At 40.2% G+C, this 25,219-nt stretch overlaps 1 protein-coding gene across 3 annotated transcripts in view; it reads left to right on the top strand.

The window, feature by feature from the left end:
• agla (amylo-alpha-1, 6-glucosidase, 4-alpha-glucanotransferase a) overlaps positions 1-25,219 on the top strand; it is a 99,767-nt gene that overhangs the window by 2,469 nt on the left and 72,079 nt on the right. For all 3 annotated transcript variants that reach the window (XM_063064578.1, XM_063064576.1, XM_063064577.1), the window contains exons 3-10: positions 10,912-11,119; positions 15,557-15,726; positions 18,477-18,680; positions 22,022-22,203; positions 23,646-23,781; positions 23,887-24,004; positions 24,515-24,617; positions 24,728-24,825. In XM_063064578.1, coding sequence (XP_062920648.1) covers positions 10,912-11,119; positions 15,557-15,726; positions 18,477-18,680; positions 22,022-22,203; positions 23,646-23,781; positions 23,887-24,004; positions 24,515-24,617; positions 24,728-24,825 — 1,219 coding nt within the window. The remainder of the gene's footprint in view (positions 1-10,911; positions 11,120-15,556; positions 15,727-18,476; positions 18,681-22,021; positions 22,204-23,645; positions 23,782-23,886; positions 24,005-24,514; positions 24,618-24,727; positions 24,826-25,219) is intronic.

Raw genomic sequence — 25,219 nt, 5'->3', positions numbered from 1 at the left:
GTATTGATACTGACTGCGGTCACCCGTCTTGTAGAGACACTGCCCGGAAGAAGGCAATGGCAAACCACTTCTGTAGAAAAGTTTGCCAAAAACAATCATGGTGAGAAGATCACCTATGTCATAGGACAGGGCGCATGATGATGATGTCAATGACCAATAGTAAAACTGCTATCACAGAAGTTCACTGTCCAGTAGTTGGCTTATAATATATCAGGTGCTGTTTAATTTTTTTTTTGCTTTCAGCAAACACTGTGGATTGTATTCATAGGGTTAGTGGTTACAGTCTCTCTTGGCTATGCACTCTGTTGTTTATCAAACCTGATTCTAATTGGAAACTTTGAAGTGGCAGATTTCTTCCTGGGACAATCTATATAACGTTGAAGTACTGCGTGATGAACCTTTTTGTCATTACTGCCTTCTTTCCTGTTCTCTTTAACCTTAATGATTTCCCAACCTGAATCAGTGCACTTGTTCAGATAGCAGGGCTTTTCAGCTTCGTAATTTTGTTCTGCCCATAGCATGGGTTCCTGTACCTGAACCTGTTCCAAATCTGAAAGGCCTGCTATAGTTAAACATAGTTTGAAACGTTGACCAGAATACATTGCTTTGCACTTGCCCTGCTTTCCCCTACTCCACAGCATGCTCAACCATCCATAAATGAAGAAGAACTTATAGGTGTAGATATTTTTATCTCGAAGCTAATTGGGGAAAAGGGCAGGGGATGTTAGACGTATTTGGGGGTGAGAGTCAAAGTTTCAGAGCTGTTGAGTCTGTAGAGCAGGACATCCTGTAACTCCTCCAACAAAAAGGCATCTCCCTCCAGCTTCTTTTGAATTTTGCCCGATTGGGCCAGCTTGTGATCTTGTGTTCAGAACAAACTTCTTGCCGATCTGTGATCGGCTGTTACCCAAATTACTTCCCTCATTGGCACAGGAAGTAACTAACATTATAGGTTGCTCTTTTGTGCAAGTACTAACCTCTTCCTTTTCAACACTAGTTTGCCTGTTAAATTCTCTCTCTTTCCTCAAGGCCATTGTCATTCTTCAGGAAAAAGAAACTTGTTACAGTTTCTTGTGGTTTAATGGTTAGGGTTCTGTGCATTTATCATTGAAGTCTGCTTTTGGTCCCCACTTAGGGCAAATGCACGTTAGTTGTGTAATTTCAATTGCAGCTTATAAGGTAAGGTGGGAGATTTAAGTTTAATTGAGATTTACAAGGCAGGTCGTTGAGACAACAATAAGTGTCTGGTGTATACTACCATGAGAAGCAGTGGCAGCAGATACAATAACAATCTTTAGGAGGCATTTAAACAGGCACATGAACTGACAGGGAGTGGAGGAATATAGACTGTTAGTTTTGATTGACATCATGGGGGGGGCACATGCATCATGGGCTGAGGGGTCTGATCCTGTGCTGTGTTGCGTTCTTGAATGAAGTGCAGGAGACAGAGCCCCAGAGAGTTTAAAAGGAACATGGGAAAAGGAAACTGCTTTAAACAAAAGGCCAGGGATTCATAAAACTTTGTTTAGGGTACATAAAACAGTAAATAATGTAATACTAATAGTTTTAATCATTTTTATCGGGAAATTAATTTGATGAATATATACAGCTGAAGGAAGGAACTGGATTATCAGGGGCTTGGAAGCTTGAGGGGCAGCTGAGGTCGCTATGATCTATCCGTGTGTTCAAGTAGTTTGTGTGTAATGTTTTGGGAAACTTCCAACCTGCAACTGGAGTACTGGCAGAGATAGAACAGATGGAGGAAATAAAAATAGACAGGTCTTCTAGGAGATTCCAAGGAAGAGCTAAGGCTACATTGAGTGGCTCAACTTTCTATGAGAGGGTAAAGATTAGGAGGTGAATAGTTGCAGGGGATTCTATGCTTTGAGGGTGGTATATTCTATCGATCAGCATTTCTGCAGGCATAATTCTGCGATCGTGTATTCCTCCCAGCGCTAGGGATGAAGATATCATATTATTGGATGGCTGCATGAAGTTTCAGAGAGGGTGAACTGCCAAAAGTCCATTTCAGTACTAATGACACTGATTTTTTAAAAAAAAAGGATGACATCCTGCAGGAAGATTTCAAGAAGTTAGAAAAGGAATTCCGAAGCAGGACGTCAAGTCTGGCAATCTTCAGATACACTGAGTATAGAAATAGGAGAACAGACATGCTAAAAAGATGGTACAGGGGGAAGGGCTTTGGATTCCTTGGGTACAGGCACAGGTATTAATGAACTACATGCACAAAAACCCACTACTTTTTAATGAAATTGGATAGTAATTTAGTTCAGTTGAAACCAAGTTATTGTACCTGAATAAAGTAAGTTTTGGAGTTCCAGCTTCCGTGCCCCTTCCTTTCCATTCCTGATGAAGGGACTCGGCTTAAAATGTTGACTGTTTATTCCTCTCCATGATGCTGTCTCACTTGCTGAGCTTTTGTAGCATTTTGTGTGTGTTGCTCAAACTATGAAGGAGTGTGCTACCTTCGGTAGATAGAACTTGACAAAGATGGTGCCAGCGAACAACACTACCACGGGTGAACATCCTCAAGATGGTCCACAAAACTGCTTCTTTCACTTCTACATTTTCTTTTTCTTTCAAATCAAATTTCGTTCTGGTACTTTTGGAGCCTGTGATCTACAGTTTGATGGGTTTTTGGGCCAATTAAGCAATCTGGCACTTTGCTGTCTCCAAGAGGGTTCAGGGACACTAGAGGCCAGGAAGCTTGGAGGTGGAACAAGGGCCCATGATCGACTACGTTTCTTACTGATCTCACTGATTAAAGCCTCAAAAAGAATTGAAAATATTGAGGTGCATGGCAAAGGGAAGCAAGTGTTCAGCGCTATCTACCATCCCCTTGCTCGCTGCTGCCAAAGAAGGTGTCTGCATGTGACAGTGTGTCTCTGTCTCTCTCACTCGCTGCTATTAAAGGAAGGTCCCTGCGTTCAAATGATCACTCCTCCCTCAATGCTGTCGGAGGATGGTGCCAGAGCAAGATTTAATATCCACGATTTGTGGACTGGACTGTTGTTCACATTATGATGTGTTTTTTGGGGCTTTGAATCAAAGGATAAACGCTGAGCTGAACTGAATATGGACTCTTTTGTTTTTGTGTTTTATATTCTATGTTAATGTTCATTCTTTTAGTTGCCATTTGCATGGAATTGTTTGATGTTTTTCTTAGTGTTCTGTGCTTTTCTTTGTTTCATTACTGTTTGTGGAAGACTAATCTCACGGTTGTACACTGCATACATAATTTGATAATAAATATACTTTGAGTCCTTTGAAACTAAATCAAAAGGTATGATAGTAACCTAACAATAGGTAAGTTTTAAGGAGTTGACTTGTGGTTTTAAAATCATATACATTTCTTTCAAGGCAAAACAAAATAACAGGAAAAGTGATCTAGCTTTGGCTATGAAGAGTAATCAAGGATGGTACTGAACTAAAGGAAACGTCTTGTGTTTTTTCCAGAAGCAGTAAGTTTGAAGATAGGGAAAACATTCAAGTTTCAACAAAAGAGGATCAAGACTTTTTTTTTGGTGTGTGTGCCTGCATGCGTGCGAGTCTGTGCGTGTGTCTGTGATGATGTCTTTTTCATGGCTTTTACAAGGCACGGAGCGAGAGAGAGAGAGACTGTATGGCGCACCACTCCTCACACAGACATCCTCGCAGTATTTTCCCTTTATCTTACGAGGTTGAGTTGCAAACTCGACACTCAACCCGGCACGGATGGAAAGCGTACTTGGGAGCAGACCTGACTGGTTTCGAACCCGGGATCCTCCACTCCCGGGTCCAGCGCCGATGCCATTGCGCCACCAGCTGGCCGGGATCAAGACATTGTTAAGGAAAGGAGAAGTAGATTTTTTTTATATAGAAGCAGGCCAGTGAGAAACAATGAAACATAGCTTTTACAATCTGTTTCCATATTTTATCAAAGAAAGAAAAGATTAGCAAAAGTTAATGTTTCCTTAATGAATGAGACAGGATAAGAACATGACAGAGAAATTAATCATGGAAGTCACTGTGGTCCATTAGTATGATTCAATGTTTTATAGATAATGTTTCAGGAAATGATCAGCCTTCAGGGAAGAAGCTGCAGAATCTTCCTAAAAGTGGTGGAGAACTACAGATTTAGAGAAAATGGAGAACACAAAGAAATGGGCATTTGTAAACTTGAACTGTGGGAATTATTGTGCTAAAATCTCTAAGCCCCCGGCACCTGATAACCTTCATCCCAGGATTTTCAAAGAAATAGTTTTGAAAGTCGAGTACATACCAATTATCCAAATTTTCATAGATCCTATAACAGTTCTCACAAATTGGAAAGTAGTAAATGTAATCTGATTATTTAAGAAAGGAAGGGGAGAAAAATCATGGAATTGTGGATCAGCTAACCTGATGCCAGTACTTTGAAAAAATTCTACAACCTATGATGTAAGTGACAAAAAGAGGCAGTTGGAAAATAATAGTGCAACTGGGTTGAGTTGTCATTAGTTTATAACGAAAATTTCCTTGACAAATCTGGAGGACTGTGTTGGAACTGAAACCAGCAGAATAGTTAAGAAGAAACCAGTTGTTAGAGTGCATCCCTGCTTCCAGAAGACCATTCTATTGAATGTTGCCTGAGGTGATAAGCACAGTTATGGCACATAGTTTCTGGTTAATGGTGTGGAGTGAGAATTAATTAATAGTCAAAATAAAACAGTGGGAATAAAAGTGTCATTTCTGGCTTGGAAAGTTGTGACCAGAAGATTACCATAGTAAATGGTGGTAACCTCCAGCTATACCTAACCTCTTTCATTAATCTGGATGAAAGGATCCAATGTAATATATCTAGATTACTGATAATGCAAACCTAGGTGACAGTGTTGATTGAGCAAGATGTAGAGAGGAGTCTTGGATATAGACAGGCTGGGTGAGTGAACAAGAGCTTGGCAGAAGGCCTTTAAAATGGAAAGATGCATATTCATTTACTTTATTTAAAAAAAAAAAGAAAATTTTTAAGGGTGAGGCACTGAAAGATGTAAGTTTTAAAGGAATCTTGGGTATACTTGTATATGAATTACTGTAACTTACTGTGCAGTCTCAAAAGGCAATTAATAGGGAAAAATAGTAGTTTGGCCTTCATTGCAAATAGATTGATGTAATTCTATAGAGCCACAGTGAGGCTGCATCTGGGATATCATGCATAGGTCTTGTCCGTTTCCTAAAAGAGACATACTACTACTTCTTTGTAAGCCAACCATCCCTACTGGGGCATAGGTGCCAACAGCTGCTCGCCAGAGTTCCCTGTCCTGGAAGGACTGAAAGGCTGGCGGGGATGTAGCCCATGAAAGATCCTTTCTGCTCCAGGGATGAGGTCTTAAGATCATTCTGTAACGCTCCGTTTTTATAGGATGGGGTTGTAGCCCCATGCCCAACCCTCCTCCTTTTGCATCCAGGTTTGGGACAGTACATGGCGGAGTTGAAGATATACTTGTGATGAATGAAATCGGGAAATGCAGCAAAAGTTCAAAACTACATCTTATTTTCAAAGTATGCATGTACAATACAACTCTGGTATTTGTCTGCTCTAAATCGCCATGAAATAGAGAAAAGCCACAGGGGTCATTGAAAGAAAAGACATCATCCCCCCCCCCCGCATGAAAAGGAAAAAGAAACAAAACTTACAAACCCCAAGCCCCCAACCCCCTCCCTCGCACAAAAAACTAACACATCTCCCACATGAAAAACAGCAGCTGGGACAGCAACCCCCCCAATCCCCAACCCCCTCCCTTGTACAAAAATATGAACACATCTCACACATGAAAAATGGCAGCTGGAACAACAAACCCCAAATCCCGAACCCCCTCCCTCGCAAAAAACCCCAGTGACAACAATGTCAAACTCCCAACGTCCTGCTCTGCAAAAAAAACAGCAACACCAGCACCAAACCCCCAACCCCCAACCCCCTCTACCACACACAAAAAAGCAACAGCCGCCGTCGGCAGTGGCTAGCAACCGCTGTCGACCCGTGGCCTCCGTAGAGAGCCACCACTAATGCCCTCCGCATCCGCCTTGATGCCTCAATCTTCAACGCTTTGAAACGGAGTCGACCATAGCCCCGTGCCCCATTTGTGGTGCTCTGCAAGAGGCAGCCCGTACTCGTGGTCCTCCCCAGGGACAGCAGAGCTCCGGAACACTTGATCGAACTTCAAACTGCACGTCAGTCTCCAGTAGTCTCCGAAACACAAACAAGACAGAAAGAACAAGCAGAGGGCGTAGAAAAAGTGGAATAATTGATCAGTTTGGCTATCTGAAAGATGTCACCTGAGGAATGATTGTTCGCTGGTGCCATCTTGATGTAGGGACCAAGTAAAGACTACGTTCCAAAAGAACTGGTTGTTGAACTTTCACTGTTAACACAATCTACCTCTATATCCCTTCATTCCATAGAGATATATAAATCATCTATCAATATCTGGTTAGACTCAATGGTGAGCCTCCACTAGCCTTTTCAGAGATTCATCATTCTTGAAGTGAAGAACATTCACTTGAGTTAATAGTGGGGTGGGGGTAAAGAGACTGTTGGTCTGGAATATATGTTATTATTTGTTAACTTGTTTGAGGTAATATTACTTTGTGTGAGTTATACGTGCTGTGTTGTGCACATTGGTCCGGAAGATTGTGATTTCATTTGGCAGTACATGTATATATGATCATAAGCTTGAACTTGTAATTGTATTTGCTGTACATTATTGTGCATTGATTGAGAGCTGCATTTTGTACATTTTAATGGAGTCGAATTTAACAAGTATTTTAATTGTGAATTGCATTGGTATGTCCTGATGGCACAAGTGATGCTGAACTTGAATTATTGCCTCTGAACCACAGGGCTGAAATCTTTTCAAGGATTGACACACTTATCTGCCTGATACACCATATTGTGTGTTTTTCATTGGATTAGATTTTAAACTGAGAAGCTACTCATGATTCAGCTAAAAAAGTATGTAAAAAGGTCTTGGGACCCTCCTGGAAAAACTAGACAATTTTTAATATCCTTAGCAGCAGCCCTTCTAAATTAGCTGTAATGTACCTTTCATAAAACACCAGTTTGATCTCAAGTATAAAAGCTACAGCAGAGGTGCCAAGATCCCAGGCAGTGTAGAGTTAAATGAATGAACTCGGAGGAAGAAAATAGTTTTGAGCCAAAGAGGCTGGGGTCTGGAGTACACTGCCAAGGTGATTACAAGTTTTGATTTATTATTGTCACATGTGCCATGATACAGTGAAAAGATTATTTTGCATACTGTTTGTACTGATCAAGTCATTACACAGTGCATTGAGGTAGTATAAGGTAAACCAATAACAATGCAGAATTAAGCTTAAAAGCTACCAAAGAAGTGCAGAGCAGGTAAATGATAAAGAGCAAGATCATAACGAGCTCAACTGTGCCGTCAAGAGTCCATTTTATCCAACAAGATGTCCACTCAGGAGTCTGATAACAAAGCTGACCCTGATCCTGGTGGTGTGTACTTTCAGGCTTCTGCCCGATGAGAGAGGGGAGAAGAGAGAATGTTTGGGCTGGGTAGGGTTTTGATTAAGCTGGCTGCTTTACTGGGGCACTGAGAAGTCTATAGAGGGACTGTGGTTCCAAAGTTCAAAGCAAAGTACATATGTCCCTCCATATACAACCCTGAGATACATTTTCTTGTGGGCATTGACAGTAAATATAAAGAAACAACAAAAAAAAAGCAACATAATAATAATAATAAACAATAAGTATTGAGAACATGAGATGAAGAATTCTTAAAAATGAGTCCATAGGTTGTGGGAACAGTTTAGTATTGGGATGGATGACATTGAGTGAAGTTATCCCCTCTGGTTCAAAAGCCTGATGGTTGAGGGATAATTTCTGAACCTGGTGGTGTGGCTCCTGAGGCTCCTATACATTCTTCCTGATGGCAGCAACAAGAAGACAGTGTGACCTGGGTGGTGGGGAGGGCTTTAACCGTGATGGACGGAGCTGTATCCACTACTTCATATAGGCTTTTCCATTCAAAGACATTGGTATTTGTATACCAGGCTGTGATGTACCTGGTCACTATACACCCCGCTGCACATCTAGAAGGCCGTCAAAGTTTTAAATTACATGACGAATATTCACAAATTTCTAAGAAAGGAGTGCTGCCATGCTTTCTTTGTAATGGGGCTTTCATGCTGGACAATTCCTCTGGAATGATAACACCGAGGAATTTAAAGACCCTCTCCAACTCTGATCCCCAATCAGGGAATCATGGACTTCAATTTCCTACTGCTGAAATCAATAATCATCTCCTTGGTCTTGCTGACATTGAGTGAAAGGTTGTTGTTGTGGAACCACTCAGCCAAATTTTCAATCTCCCTCCTACATGCTTATTCATCACCACCTTTGATTCAGTCAACGACTGTGTGCCGTCAGCAAACTTGAATATGGCATTAGAGCTGTGCTTAGCCTCACAGGCATAAGTATAAAGCAAGTAGAGCAGGAGGCTAAACACCCAGCCTTGTGGTGTACCTGTGCTGATGGATTTTGTGGAGGAGATTTTGTTGCCAATCCAAACTGACTGGGGTCTGCAGGTGAGAAAATCATGGATCCAGTTGCACAAGGAGGTATTGAGGCCAAGATCTTGGAGCTTATTGATTAGTTCTGAGGGGATGATAGTACTGAATGCAGAGCTGTAGTCAATGAAGAGCATCCTGATGAAAGCATCTTTGCTGTCCGCATATTCCAGGGTTGAGTGAAGAAGCAATGAAATAGCACTTGATGTGCTGGTAGGCAAATTGGAGTGGATCCAAATTGCTCCTAGGCAGGAGTTGGTATATTTCATCACCGACTTCTCAACATATTTTATCACAGTGGATATAAGTGCTTCTGGATGATAGTCATTGAGGTAGGTAATCACGTACTCCTTGGGTACCGGTATTATTGAAGCCCGCTTGAAGCAGGTGGGTACCTCAGACTGCCAAAGCGAGAGGTTAAAGGTATCAGTGGACACTCCGGCCAGTTGATCAGCACAGGTCTTCAGTACTTAGTCAGGTACCCCGTCTGGGCCAGATGCTTTTCATGGGTTCACCTTCCTGAGGATGTTCCCACGTCAGCCTCAGAAACTGAAATCACAGGGTTGTCAGGGGCTTTGGGAGTTCTTGAAGATGCCTCCATGTTTGGACAGTCAAAGCGCACATAAAACGCATTGAGCTCATCTAGAAGTGAAACCTTACTGTCACTTATGTTGCTTGGTTTCACTTTGTAAGAGCTGACAGCATTTAAGCCCTGCCACAGCTGTTGAGCATCCTTCTGTGATTCAGATTTAGTCCAGAATTGTCACTTCACATGTTAGATGACTTTCCAGTGGTCGCAGCTGGACCTCCTATACTTTACTTAGTTGCCGTACCTTAATGCCATTGCGGATCTCTTGGTTCATCCAGGGCTTTTGGTTGGAGAAGACTCTCAATGATTTTGTTAGGACACAATCGTCCACGACTGTTTTTATAAGGTCCCTGACATATTTGTTCAGATGCTCTGATGTCCTTGAACACGGCCCAGTCCGCCGACTCGATGCATTCCTGTAGCCACTCCTCTGCCTCCTATGACCACCTATTTATTGACCTTGTATTTGGAACCTTGTTCTTTAGCCTCTGCCTCTATGCAGGAAAGTGCAGGACAAATGATCAGACAATATGATGTGCTGAGTTATGTCCATAGCTCTGCTGTCCCATACAGAGTAGTTGCCATGCCAAGGGGTTATGCATTCAGATAGAATGCTTCTTGTGGTGCATGATGGAGCGAGGTTCAGACAATTTAAACGCTGGCCCAGGTAGACTAGGGGCTTCTCTGTCTGCGACAGTAAGGCGTGTGAGACTGCTCCTAGCTGACGTGCTTTGTGTCTGCGAACTTTGCGGCAATTTTCCCGGGTAATATGATGAACTGAATACCTGGCCTTTGGGCCTACTCTGGGGATTTGGATCTAAGGACTCAATTCTGGTTTGGAATGCTGTTGTTACTCACTTCTATCATTTATATGATTTGCTCTTTTTTTTCCCTCTCTTTCTCTGTAGGTCTTATTTTTTTAATTGGGTTCTTTTGTTTTTCCTTGCTTTGCAACTGCCTATAAGCAAACAAATCTCAAGATTGTATAATTTATACATTCTTTGATAATAAATGTACTTTGAAACTTGAATTAAAAATTGGTAGGAGTCAATGGGGAGGTGCCAAACTTCCTTCGCCTCCTGTGGAAGAAAAGGCATGACATCAACATGGTTGGACCAGAACAGGCTGTTGAGACCTCGAAGCTTTCAACCCTCTCAACCTTAACCCCATTGATGTAGACAGGACCCTCTTTTCTGACGTCAATAACCAGCTCTTTTATTTTGCTGACATCAAGGGAAAGGACACCACGTCACTCCTTCCTGCACTCTGACTCATCATTATTTGAGATGTGACCCACTGCAGTAGTATCATCTGCAAACTTGCAGATGGGGTTAGGGGAGAATTTGGCCTCATAGTCCCAAGTGTACGGGGGTAGAGTCGGGAACTGAGGACACAACCTTATGGATAATCGTGGTGGAGGTGTTGCTGCCTGAACTTGCAGATTGCAGTCTGTTGGTCAGGGAGTCAAGGATCTTGTTGTAGAGGGAGACATTGATTCCCTGGGTCTGGAGTTTGGTGATGAGTTTGCTTGGAATAATAGTACTAACGGCAAAATTGTTGGAGGTGCATTCACTAACATTCAAAAGTGAGCTGGTAAATATGAAATGAATATAGGAATGTGAGGAGAGGGTGTGCTTGAGTAGGGAGCAGCATGCAAATAGTTAGATTTGTTGTTGTGCAGCCAAGCTAGATGAGTTCCAACCAAAACAACACTTGTTCTATCTTTTGTCTTCAAGGGTATGAACTGCAGTTTCGGCTTGGACCATCTTTACAAGGGGAAGATATCCACGTGCACACAAGCTATCCAGTCGACAGAGGAACCTTTGACCGCCATCGATTTCATTTACTTGAGTGGCACAATACAACAGGAGGAGATGACTCTGATAAATTCTGTGCAATCAACCTTCAGATTTCTGGATCATTTCAGTTTTATTTTACCTATGGGTGAGCTCAAATGAATATTTCCTTCATTTCATAAGCAAGCAATTAACCTGTAAAAATGATTTCACAATTATAATTAGTGTTGTCCTTCCAATTCTCTCTGCTAAGGCTGCTGAACTATTCTGGGCTGTGGTTCAAAACTTTTCCTCTAATCCTGCTTGTTTTTGCTTATTAGATCCAAGCAGTGAGTGACTACAAGCCAATTGACTGGAAAGTATCAGAGAGTCTAAATCGGATTTAATATCACTGACATATGTCAGGAAAGTCCATGTTTTACGGCAGCATTATAGTGCAATACATAAAATATAAATTACAACTTCATATATATAAATTTTTAAAAATTAGGTAGTGCAAAAATAGTAAGGTGGTATTCATAGCTTGGTTCATTGACTGTATAGAAATCTGATGGTGGAGGGCTAGAAATTATTCCTCAACAGCCGCATGTGTGTGGCAATGAATTGAACAAATTTGGAATACAAAGAGAAATAGAAGAAGGAGTAGGTGTTGTGCCTCCTCTGCCATTAAAAATGATGGCGTAACTTTAAACTGGCTACCACTTTCATATGTTAACTCCCTTATTTCCATAATATCCAGTAATCTATTGATCCATCTTAGTATGGTCAGCAAATCAGAAATATAAATGTAGCCAGTTAGAGGGGTTGGAATGTGTCGATTTCAACGCTAGGAGTATTAGGAATAAAGGGGATGAACTTAGAGCGTGGATCAGTACGTGGAACTGCGATGTTGTGGCAGTTACTGAAACTTGGCTGGAGGAAGGGCAGGATTGGCTGATGCAGGTACCGGGGTTTAGGTGTTTTAAAAGGAATAGGATGGGAGGTAGAAGAGATGGGGGGAAGTAGTATTACTGGTCAGGGCTAGTATCACGGCTATAGAAAGTGAGGACACTGCAGAGGGAGGGTCCACTGAGTTGGAAATAGGAAGGGATCAATCACTGTGCTGGGAGTAGTCTGTAGGCCCCCAAATAGCCTTTGGGACACCGAGGAGCAGATAAGCAAGCAGATTTTAGAATGGTGCAGGAAATACAGGGTTGTAGTTATGGGTGATTTCAACTTCCCTCATATTGACTGGCACCTCCTGACAGCAAGGGGGATAGATGGGCTGAATTTGTCAGGTGTGTTCAAGAAGGATTCCTGACACAGTATGTGGACCGGCCAATGAGAGGAGAGGCCATACTGGATCTAGCTCGGGGTAATGAACCTGGTCAGGTGGAAGACCTCTTGGTGGGGGAGCATTTTGGTGAGAGTGACCACAACTCCCTTAGCTTCAGCATAGCTATGGAAAAGGATAAAAACAGACAAAATGGGAAAGTGCTTAACTGGGGAAGGGCTAACTATGAAGGGATGAGGCAGGAACTAGCGAGAGTAAATTGGAAACAGATGTTCAAGCGTGAAAGCACAGAAGTCATGTGTAGGAAGTTTAGGGACCACTAGTGCTGGGTTCAGGATAGGTTTGTCCCCACTGAGACAAGGAAAAAATAGTAGGAAAAGGGAACCGTGGCTGATGAAACACGTGAAGCAACTCGTCAAGAGGAAGAAGGAAGCATATGTTAGATATAGGAAGCAGGAGGGGCTCTTGAGAATTATAGGGTAGCCAGGAAGGAGCTTAAGAAAGGATTTAGGAGAGCTCAAAGGGGGCATGAGAAGGCCTTGGCATGTAGGATTAAGGAGAACCCCAAGGCGTTCTATGCGTATGTGAAGAACAGAAGGATGACAAGAATGAAGGTGGGGCCACTAAAGGATAAAGAAGGCAACATGTGCCTGGAGGCGGAGGAGGTTGGGGAGGTCCTAAATGAATACTTTGCTTCAGTATTCACGAGAGAAAAGGACCTTGATCAGGGTGAGGTCGAAATAGAACAGGCCTGTGTGCTGGACAATATGATTAAGGAAGAAGAAGTGTTGGATCTTCTTAAGAACATCAAGATTGATAAGTCCCCAGGGCTGGACATGATATACCCCAGGTTGCTGTGGGAAGTGAGAGAAGAGATCGCTGGAGCAGTAGCCATGATCTTTGAATCCTCTTTGGCTGCAGGGGAGGTGCCGGAGGATTGGAGAATGGCAAATGTAGTTCTCTTGTTTAAAAAAGGTAATAGGGAGAATCCTGGGAATTATAGACCGGTGAGTCTTACGTCAGTGGTATGCAAACTATTGGAAAGGATTCTTAAGGATAGGATCTGCGAGCATTTGGAGAAGTACAGTCTACGCAAGGATAGTCAACATGGCTTTGTGAAGGGAAGGTCGTGCCTCACGAACCTAATTGAGTTTTTTGAAGAGGTAACAAAAGAAATTGATGTGGGTAGGGCGGTAGATGTGGTCTACATGGATTTTAGCAAGGAATTTGACAAGGTCCCCCACGAGAGTCTCATCCAGATAGTCATGAGGCATGGGATCAGTGGAACCTTGGCTGTTTGGATAAAAAATTGGCTTGCAAGAAGAAAGCAGAGGGTAGTAGTGGAAGGAAAGTATTCTGCCTGGAAGTCGGTGACTAGTGGAGTGCCGCAAGGATCTGTCCTGGGACCCTGCTCTTTGTGATTTTTTTAATATATGAATGACCTGGATGAAGAGGTGGAAGGATGGGTGAGTAAGTTTGCGAATGACATGAAGATTGGAGGAGTTGTGGATGGAGCTGTAGGTTGTCGAAGGTTACAAGAGGATATAGATAGGATGCAGAGTTGGGCAGAAAAGTGGCAGCCGGAATTCAATCCAGATAAGTGTGAGGTGATGCATTTTTGAAGGACAAACCAGAAGGCTGAGTACAGGGTTAATGGTCAGTTACTTAAGAGTGTGGACTAACAGAGGGACCTTGGAGTTCAAATCCATACGTCCCTCAAGGTCACTGCACAGGTTGATAGGATAGTTAAGAAGGCCTATGGGATGCTAGGTTTCATTAATAGGGGGATTAATTTTAAGAGTAGAGAGGTCATGTTGCAACTCTACAAATCTCTGGTGAGACCACACTTAGGGTATTGTGTTCAGTTCCGGTTACCTCATTATAGGAAGGATGTGGAAGCTATGTAGAGGGTGCAAAGGAGATTTACCAGGGTGTTGCCTGGATTGAGGCAAAGTTAGCAGAGCTGGGACTTTTCTTTTTGGAGCGTAGAAGGATGAGAGGGGACTTGATAGAGGTCTACAAGATTATGAGAGGCATAGATAGGGTGGCTAGCCAGTACCTGCTTCCCAAGGCATGAATAGCAAACATCAGAGGGCATATGTATAAAGTTAAGGGATGGAAGTTTAGGGGAGACATCAGGGGTAAGTTTTTTTTACACAGAGGGTTGTGGGTGTCTGGAATGACTTGCCAGGGATGGTGGTGGAGGCTAAAATATTAGGGGTATTTAAAAGCCTCTTGGACAGGCACATGGATGAAAGAAAAATATTGGATTATGGGGTAATGTGTGTTTAGTACTTTTTTTTAGGAATATATGGGTCAGCACAACATTGAGGGCCGAAGGGCCTGTACTGTGCTGTAGTGCTCTAGTGCTCTAGGTTTAGAATCAACCTATGTCATGAAATTTGTTGACTTTGTGGCAGCAGTACAATGCAATACATAATAGAGGGGGAAAACTGAATTACAGTAAGTATTGATTATATATTAAGTAGTTAAATTCAATAGAAAAGAAAGTAGAAATAAAAAAAAGTAGTGAGGTAGTGTTCATAGGTTCAATGTCCATTCAGAAATCAGGTGGTGAAGCTGTAACTGAATCGTTGAATATGTGCCTTCATGTTTCAGTACCTCCTTCCTGATTGTATCAGTGAGAACAAGGGATGATCTGGGTGATGGTGGTCCTTAATGATGGACACCACCTTTTTGAGGCATCACTCCTTGGAGTTGTCCTGGATGCTCATGATGGAGATGACCAAGTTTACAACTCTCTGCAGCTTACTCTGATCCTGTGAAGTGGCCCCATCATACCAGTCTGTGATGCAGCCAGTTTAAAACGCTTTCCACAGTAGATCTGTAGAAACGTTTTGTGAAATAAACCTCCACAGCCCACAATTCCAATGATTCACCACCCTTGGGTGAAGACTTTTGTTTCCTGTTTTCTCCGTTCTGAATCCATCTTTTTTTTTCTGCATTACTTTGATGTACCAATGTAATGAAAAGACCAATATGGATGGCATGCAAAACAAAGTTTTCCACTGTACCTCAGTATATGTGATAATAATAAACCAATTATTATTTTTGTTCTTAGTTTGAGACTGTTAACCCTGATTCTAGGTATCCTAGCCTGGAAAACATCCTCCCTGCTCTTCTCTACTAACCTTCATGTGAATTGCATGTTTCTTTAAAACTTGAGAGTATAGACCCATTCTGCTTAGTCTGTTCTGACAGGACAATCTCAGCATCCCAGGAATCAAGATATTTCTATGTACAATTGGAAACATTGAATGACTTACTGATTAACTTTGCTTTAATTTAAAGAAACAAACAAAAAGGTGGTTCGGGCTTTATAGTTGTTGATCCTGTACTACGAGTTGGATATAACAATGAAGTTCTACCTCTGGACTGCATATGTGCTCAGACTTACTTGTCCAAATGTTTGGGACCATTCGACGAATGGGAGGATAGGCTAAAAGTTGCCAAATATTCAGGTAAAGAAAATCTATTCAAGTGCTAAATATTAATCCAATGTTATGAAATATAGCTGTAATTTGAAGTGATTTATCATAGTTTAACCTGCAATATAAACAAACAAGTCAAAAGTGATACAAAAGGTGATAATATCTTTGGTTGAGGGCAGAGTTTTCTTTTATTAAAACTATTACATAGAATTCAGGAAACTACTTACTCTCCCGTCTCTGTTTCTAGCTCTGTTTGAGATCATGATAAACTTCGTAAAGCAACACTTGGAGAGCTCAACACCTTCCAGAACAAAGAACTCTTCTTGATTGGCATTACATTCACCACCCTTAAAATCCAGCACCTTCGCCCTGTGGCTGCAGTTAGTTGTCAAGGTCACACTGACAACACCTTAAAAATCTGTGATCTCTATAACCAAGAAGTTAGAAGGCAGCATGTGAATGAACATCACCAACTGCCGGTGCCCCTCCAAGTTTGTGACCATTCCGTCTTCGAAAAACATTTTCACTCCTGCATTTTTGTTAAGTCTAAATCTTAGAACGCTCTATTATACAATGTTGTGGGAATACCTTCACCAGATGAACTAGAATATTTCAAGATGGTCACCACCTTTACAGCTAATTTCATAGTAATGTTTGGTCTATCCTGTTTTCCCCTCCCTGCCCCATCTTTCTAATTAAAACATGGCTGCTTATTCACTACACTTTTCTCATTCTTTTCATTGTGTAGTTGTCACGAAAGGAAATAACAAAAAATTAATACTTCACAATTCTTTGAGATTCTGATAAATTTAGTCATGTATTTTAACTCTCGTTCTTAAGTAATTCTGTGCATTTAGTTATCCAATATGTAAATATTTGTGCCTTTTTGAGTCACAATATTAGCTTTGCCAGTGATGAGTTTGAAGAAGTTTATTAATTAAAAATGTCCAATTCTTTGTGATTTCTGTGCCTACAATTCTATCAGGCAGTAATTGTATTTCTGACACATCAAGCGTATATCACCAGGTTTGTTTCCATTTATGCTCCAAATGATAAATGAGTTTGTGTTTACTCCAACCCCTCTTAGCTTTTTCCCACTAATGATCAATTAATAAAAATTCAAAACCTGTTTTTAGCAATATGTACAGTAGTTGTCAATCACACAAGCACCTATAAAGTGACTTTTTTAATTTTGGGGGAAAAAATTAGAAGATGTATGCAAAACATTTACAAAAATATAAGAATATATAAAATATTGGTCTGCTTTATAACTATGGATCAAATATAAAATATCATAAGTTATTATAAGGTAACAGATTTTATATTGCCTTATTAAACATTGGATTTTCATTCACATAGCCACTTGGCTTCTTAACAAATTTCTGAATGGCTAACCTTCCTGTGTTTGCTTGTGTTTTTCGTGACTGTTACTATACTAAATGAAAGGATCTCAAAACAGAGAACATCTAAACAGAATACTGTCACAACGCAAGCTCGTGCTTAAAGTAATTTCTACTTGGATATGATAATTCATTCTTGTTTCTAGAAAATAAAAGTAACAATGAATTTTCAAAATAATAAATTGCAGTTTACAGTCATTCAAAGTACATTTAAAGTACAATTACATTTATTATCCAAGTATATGTACAGAATACCTCTCTATGGCAGCTCCATATGTGACATGGAGGTTAGCAGTAAGTTCCAAATCCGCTGGAGTCTTTGTTGAAGATCCAACCAACATTTCCATTTTAAAAAAAAATGGGATCCAAGGTTCACCTGTTTAAAGCTACTTCAATTTCCAACAGACTTTGCGCATACAATGTAGTGTCCTTCAACCTTTCACTTTGTATTTTAAAGCTGTGTCAAAGTAGAATGATTGCAAGTATCCTACTGCAATTACTATATTGGCACCGCAGTAGCATAGCAGTTAGTGCAATGCTGTTACAGCTCATGGTGATCCAGAGTTCAGAGTTCACTTCCAACCTTGTCTGTAAGGAGTCTCTGTATGGGTTTTCCCGGGTGCTCCGTTTTCCTCCCACCTTCCAAAGATGTTGTCGTAAATTGTCCCGTGACTAGGTTAGGGTTAGTCGGGTTGTGAGGTTGTTGCAGTGGTGTGGTTTGAAGAGGCGGAAGGACCTACTCCATGCTCTGTCATTGAATAAATAACGTTTATTCTGTAACATTTAATTATGGGGTCTCTGGTCTGTGTGGTTTTAAATAACGGTCTTTTATATATTACTGTCATTGCCTTTAGTTCTAAACTTGACCAGTGTGATTCTTCCCCTTGGCAAGGGGTTTCTGACTTTTCTGGGAACATATAACATTTGGAAATGAATGTTGTCTTTTTTTTATACTATTTGGCTATCTTAAACTGTACTTGTTTATAGTTGCTAGTTTTCTAAACAGTGATATCCAAATTCCAAACAAGATAATGTGTCATGTTCATTCGAATCTTCTTTCCCTTCGTCTCTGATGTCGTGTCTTGTTAAGTATTTTGCTTTGGCAATGTCTACTTTGTCCAACGGGATTCAAAGAAAGCCTGGGAGCTTCTGATCAGCATTGATCTTTGAATTAATAGCATTACCAGAAGAGGTTAACTAATCATTTCATAAATACTCGATGGTACTGGAATGTTGGATTTTCTTTTATAATACTTAATGGTGCTTATCTCAAAAAATGGTAGTAAACCAGAATTGAAGTGTTTTAGGTTCCTTAACATCGATCTACTGCCCTACATTAATTTATTTGAATACATTCAACATGATAACTCTTTTTAACAGGTTATAATATGATCCATTTTACCCCGACACAAACTCTTGGATTATCCAGATCATGCTATTCCTTGGCTGACCAGTTGGAATTCAACCCTGAATTTTCTCGTCCTAATAAAACTTACAATTGGACCGATGTCGCAAGGCTGGTCGATAAGTTAAAGAATGAATGGAATGTACTCTGCATAACAGATGTCGTCTACAATCACACAGGTACGGAATTAGTTGTCAAATTCTTTACGTTGGGAGGAGATTCACAAAGTAGAAAAGATGTTTCTTAAGCTTAACTTTTGCTCACAATATTTAATCTGCGAAGTCAATCACTTTTGAAAGGAATCAACAAATTGGTCCCTCACACCAAGCAATTCCTTAGGCCTACACTTCTCATAATACTGTTTTCCCACATATTGTATTGTGTTATTGAGCTATCAGTTTTTGAATTATAATTCTCAAAATGTGTGAGAAAGGACCATTACACCTGGAGTGCACTTTGGTCTATATCGAGTCTTAATACTTCCTAAATACACTGAATTTACAAACTTGAAGTTGTAATAAATATCGTGAGTGGACAGTTTAATTGTTGATGCTTTAAAAATGTATTCTAATTTTTAAATTAGATGATCCCAGATAAACATCAAATGGACTTCATAAACTACAGATGTTGTGTAAAAAGTGTGTTCTTTTTCTACCATCATCTGAGCCTGCATTCTTTGTTGCAAACTGAATGCAATATCTTGAATGTGATTCTGGAACTATTGGATCCTGTGTTTTGCTGCTTGCATCATTTGGATGCTTCAGTGCTCTGTAGTCTCCGTGAGGATTCCGGGAGGCAGAAGCAGCATGAGCAAGCCTCGTGGCGAGAAGGCCGCGGGATTGACGCCATTTCACTGATTATAGCTTCCATTGTTGGCCGATCAAAGCGACAAGGGTGATTAAAGTATCGAAGTGAGTGCAGAGAGTGAGCTTGCCTTTCAATCAGTTGTTCTGTACTGAAGAGAGGAGAGCCTGACGCTGCACCCAGAGAGTGTTGCCCAGGTTTATTCTGCATTTTGGATGTGGACTTGGTCTATAGACTTTTTTTTATGTCTTATATCTTTTATATTTGTGGGTGGGGGGTTTTGCCCAATCTTCTTAGCGTTTTTTGACATGGAAGAAGGGATTTGGGGGCCAATGTGGCTGATCTGTTTTGTTTCGGTTTTTTGTGCAGGAGGAGGGATTTGGGAGTTGATGTATCTGAAGCCTTCTGCTCAGTTTTTGTGCGGGAAGAGGGATTTGGGGGTTGATGACAGTGCTGACTTTCTTTTCTTTCTTGGTTTCATGGCAACCCGAAGAAATGAAGAATTTCAGAGTTGTGTGCTTTGATAATTAATTAACCTTTGAGAGTGTGTATTCCATAGAATAAGCCAGGTTGTGGGAATTCTGAGGTAGCACACTAAGTGATGTGTCAACATGCATAGGTAAGTAAGTGACAGTCAGAGGATGAAAGGCCATAAGATATAGGAGCAGAATTAGGTCACTTGGCCCGTCAAGTTTGCTCTGCCGTTTCATCATGGCTGATTCATTTTCTCTCTTAGCCCCAGTCTATTGCCTTCTCCCCCATCCCTTTATGTCATAACCAATCAAGAATCTTATCAACCTCTTCCTTAAAAATACATAAAGACTTGACCTCAGTATCCACCTGTGGCAACAAATTCCACAAATCGTCATCATCTCAGTTCTAAATGGATGCCTCTCTATTCTGAAGTAGTCCCCTCTGGTCTTAGACTCTCCCCACCCCCCCCCAATAGGAAACATACCCTCCATATCCACTCTATCGAGGCCTTTCAATAGGTTTCAGTGAGTACAGAAGAACGACATGTTGGTAATGCGCTGGCATAAGTCTGGAGCGAGTGGAATCCACTCACTGAACTGTAATAAGTTGGAGCTGAGTGATTATAGTGCAGGGACCACTCACTGTATCATTGTTGCAGCCAGCTTTAACAATACAACCATTCTTCACAATGGGAAGGCTGCCATTCGTGTATCTGAACTCTAGTTTCTAGATTATTAGTGCAATAACTGCACTATGACTATGACCCAAGATCAAATAGCATTGCCGTACTTGCGACCTGACTTGAATTTCCAAAACAAATGTAATCTTACAATTATATTATAAAGAGAAAAATCAAGACTTCCATTGAATAATTAGATTCAAAGTGGTAGTCTGTAGGAGGTAGCTTAAAATGTCAAAGGTGAATACAGCTATTTAAAGTTTCAGTATTTCATTTTTGCTATGTCAGGAGCTGTACTTTATACTAGGAGATGTTCGGAGCTGTTGGTGCTTTCAGACACCGACCTTGTTTTATTTTGGTAAAGGTCAGGCTCCTGCATTAATTTGATACTCGGCTTTTTAAATGGCAAGTTAGAACTGATCTTCATACGACAAGAGCAATTTAGTTATGTACTAGAGCTTGTTTTCCTGAACAGAATTAGTATTCATAAATTGTTTCTTGTGAACTGTACAGGAAATACTTTAAGATTGATATTTGAAAACATTTGTTTCTTATTGATGTACTTAGCCACAATTAAGAACTGAAAAATCACTTTATTGGGATGTTGTAAACGAGATAATAAGATGCCATTTGTTTAATATTTAGCACTTGTTTTAAGAATATAATTAATTTGAAACCTCCAATCTTAAAATTATAGATCAACCATAAACAAGCACTAAAGCATTTAGCTTTTTATTCATCAGAAGATGTTTTTTTTTAAAACTTTCATTATTACGTGAAACACATGTCTGTTGGTGAGATTGTACTGGGAAAACCGTGTGCTGTTTTCGTCGTCAAGCTATAGGAAGGATGTCACTAAGCTGGAGGGCTTGGCCAATGAGGAGAGACTAGATAGGTTAGAATTTTTTTCTCTGGAGTGTAGGAAGCTGAGGCATTACTTTAAAGAGCTTGGTAAAATAATGAGGGCTATAGATAAGGTGAATAGCCATAACTTTTTCCCCAGTGTAGGGCAATCCAACACTGGAGAAAATAGGTTTGTGAGAGAGGAAGGAATAAAGAATGCTGAGGGCAACTTTTAACACAGATGGTGAATATGGAAGAAACTGCCAGAGGAAGCAGTGGAGGTGGGTACAATTACAACATTTAACAGACATTTAGGTGGATATGAGAACGGGAAAGGCTTAGAGGGATATGGGCTTAAACACAGGGAAATAGGACTAGCTCAAGTGGATAAGTTGGTCTGCATGGATGATTTGGGCTGAAGGGCCTGTTTTCATGCTGTACAATTCTATAACTCTATATTGTGTCTCTATCCCAAGAGAAGAAAATGAGGAAAGAAACGAGGTTCAGGTAAAAGAGTGAAATGTTTAGTCTGTCTCCTCTGTGGGGTAAAATAAGAACACTGGCTTGCCCCTGTTACTTTTCTATGGTCGGTTAACATTTTTCTGATTACATATTTAACATGAAGAAAAGGTGCAATAAACTTCATGCCTATTTCATCATTCTAATATCAATAAGCAATGTTGTGCATTGTTCATATTTTTCTTTCTCCTTTCTCAATAGCTGCCAATAGTATTTGGCTGAAGAAGCACCCAGAATGTTCATACAACATTTTGAATTCCCCCCATTTAAAACCAGCTTGGCTTTTAGACCGAGCATTGTGGCATTTCTCTGTTGATGTGTCTGAAGGAAAATATAAGAATAGAGGACTTCCTGCTCTTATTGAAAGTGGAGACCACCTTAATGTAAGTGCAAGATCACTTTTACTTGCCCCAACTTTCCTTCTTGACCATTTCTGCTGTAAAGGTTAAGTAACTGTTTCAAAATACTTCTCAGTTTAAAAAAAAAAAATCATTTTCTCTTCAGGCAGGTTTGCAAGAAGGGAAAATGAATTTTATTTTGGAATTGGCAGGGGGATCTCTGGCTGAAATGTCTGTTACTTATTCCAAAAATGTTATTTAAGCTTAACATTTTTGGAATAAGGAACAGACATTTTGGCCAGAGCTTCCCCCTTCCAATTCCAAAATAAAACTAACATTGTTGCCATAAAAGCATAGTCCTAAAATAACAACTGTCATGAATTTAGCAACTTTTCCCGTCCTGTGTTTCAAATAGGGATAATGCCCCCAATCACTTAGAACATTGGGGAAAAGATGTTGAATTATGTAAATTTTAGTGTTCAAGAATTTAAGCTTTCAATCTTGACACAAATTGCACAGCAGGTAAGTAGTGAAAATAGTTTGTATAAGGTTGATGCTATTATAATGGTAAATAGTATGTATACTCAGGGGCCACTTTATTAGATACACTTGTTCACCGGCCCATTAATCTAAATATCTAATTAGACAATCGTGGCAGCAACACAATCCATAAAAGCATACAGACATGGTCAAAAAGTTCAGCTGTTGTTCGGACCAAATATTAGAATGGGGAAGAAATATGATCTAAGTGACTCAAACCCTGGAGTGATTGTTGGTGCCAGATGAGGTAGTTTGAGTATCTCAGAAACCGCCGATCTCCAGGGGCTTTCACACACAACAGTCTCTAGAGTTTACAGAGACTGGTGTGTAAAACATAAAGCAACCAGTGAGTGGCAGAAAATGGCGTATTAATGAGAGAGGTCAGAGGAGAATGGCCAGATTAATTCAAGCTGATAGGAAGGAGACATTAACTCAATCACGTGTCACAACAGTGGTGTGCAGAAGAGCATCTCTAAACACACAACACATCAAACCTTGAAGTGCTTGGACTTCAGCAGCAGAAGAGCACAAACCTTCTGTACCTAATAATAAAATGGCCACTTTATTATGTGTTCACTTCGTAAAACAAATCATCATATCCATACACAGGCAAGTTTTGTCTATGGACAGTACCAACCTAGAGGCCATGAATATTAGGTAGCCACTAATTAATTCTGTAAATAATTCAGACAAAACTACTTTAACCCTCGGTGAGTGTGTAACTTCCTTCTGCGTGATGTTGATGTGGTATATTACATGAAAGAAATAATGGAAAACCGAGATACTTGCATGAAGTAGAATAATTTCAAGCATTTGGTCAGAAAACTTAAGATGGAATAAAGCCTGTATGCAGCACCAGTAGTTACGTACAGCATTCAAATCAAGCTAAGGTTGTCCATTTGATAAAATTCTAAAAGAGGATTTAATAATGTTTATTCTTTTGACAGTGTGTTCGTCAAATCATGTGGGAAGAAATCTATCCTAAACTACGGTTATGGGAATTCTTTCAAGTGAATGTTAAAAAAGTTGTTGCTGACTTCCGCAATGCACTCGTGCACGGTACAGCGGAGGACCAATTAGCATGTACAAAAACAGTTTGAGATATTTTTTCCCCGTTTTTACAGAATTTACTGTTAAACATGGTAGTTTGCATAGCTAACAATTTTTAAATCTCTCATTCTTTTTGAGGTGAGAAGACAAACTGTGACACTAAACAGCCACTTAAGGTTATTCAGGACCCTGAATTTAAAAGATTTGGCTGCAGTGTTAATATGAGCTTATTACTGAAAATGTTTGTACCTCATGGGTAAGTTATCGAAGCCATTCTCACTCATTAGAAATGTAGAACATTCACACAATTACAGTCTATTCTTTCTTTGTCATTTAAAATGTAACCTAATTTGCAATTCTGGGTGATGCAAAAGTGAGTTCTTTTGGCATTTTGGTCAATCTGAATCCATCAACCACAATTTTTAAAACCAGAAATAAAAATGGAAAATGCACAAGGTCAAGTAGCATTTGAGGAGATCTGGGAAAATTTGGGATTCGACAATAGAAGGGTATGAAGTGGGGAGAGTAAAGGAAGTGTCTGTGTGGTCTTCACCTTATGACAGGCATTTCCGCAAAACAGGTTGTTTCATCATTGTTTTGAAGCTTTGAGACCTTCCAGAAAAAGTTTGGCTGTCTCATTGCAGTAAACAATATCTACGTCTACTTCACTACTTATAAAATACTGTGTCTCAAGATCATGAAAATTGCAATTAGAAGCTCTTTGATAGCTATTATTTTGCTAATTATTCTTCTTTGCTTTCTGAAGCAATAGTCCTAATGAGATAGATGAATGCTGTGGTTGGGTCTTTAGAAGAATGGAAGAGTTAAATATGGAACATTATCAAGAAATACATCATCATCAAGAACAGGTATATCTTATTTGACATTTTGCCTCTGCCTTACATCCCCTATTGATTTTTCATATCTTTGCACATGACTTTGTTACAAGCACTTTAAATACTGAATTATGTACTTTCAGGCTGTTAACTGTACATTGGGGACTATAAACTATGAACGCTTATCAGACCATGGCCCCAAGCTTGGACCCATTACAGCAAAAGATCCCTTAGTAACCAGGTACACTTATAAATAACTAAGCATAAACTTGCACAGTATTTTTTATTGGTAGAATTACATTATCATCGGGAAAGTTTCTATTAATTGCTTATTACTAGATTTATGCTGTAAACATAGTACTTAGAAATTCACAGCATATTACAGGCCCTTCGGCCCACAATGTTGTGCCGACGTGTAACCTACTCTAGCAACTGCCTAGAATTTCCTTAGTGCATAGCACTTTATTTTCCTAAGCTCCATGTACCTTTCTAAGAGACTCTTAAAAGACCCTGTTGTATCCTGTAGTTCATGTGGAAAGATCGCTACTGCTGATGATGTATTGTACTTATTGGTGAGGTGACATAGTCTTCAAATAAAATGGACTTGGCAAGTGTGTTAAGCATTCAACTTTCAA

The sequence above is a fragment of the Mobula hypostoma genome, chromosome 12, assembly GCF_963921235.1.
Source record: "Mobula hypostoma chromosome 12, sMobHyp1.1, whole genome shotgun sequence".
Lineage (NCBI taxonomy): Eukaryota > Metazoa > Chordata > Chondrichthyes > Myliobatiformes > Myliobatidae > Mobula > Mobula hypostoma.
Note: the sequence above shows the minus strand (reverse complement) of the source record. Positions and strands in the feature narration are given on the sequence as shown.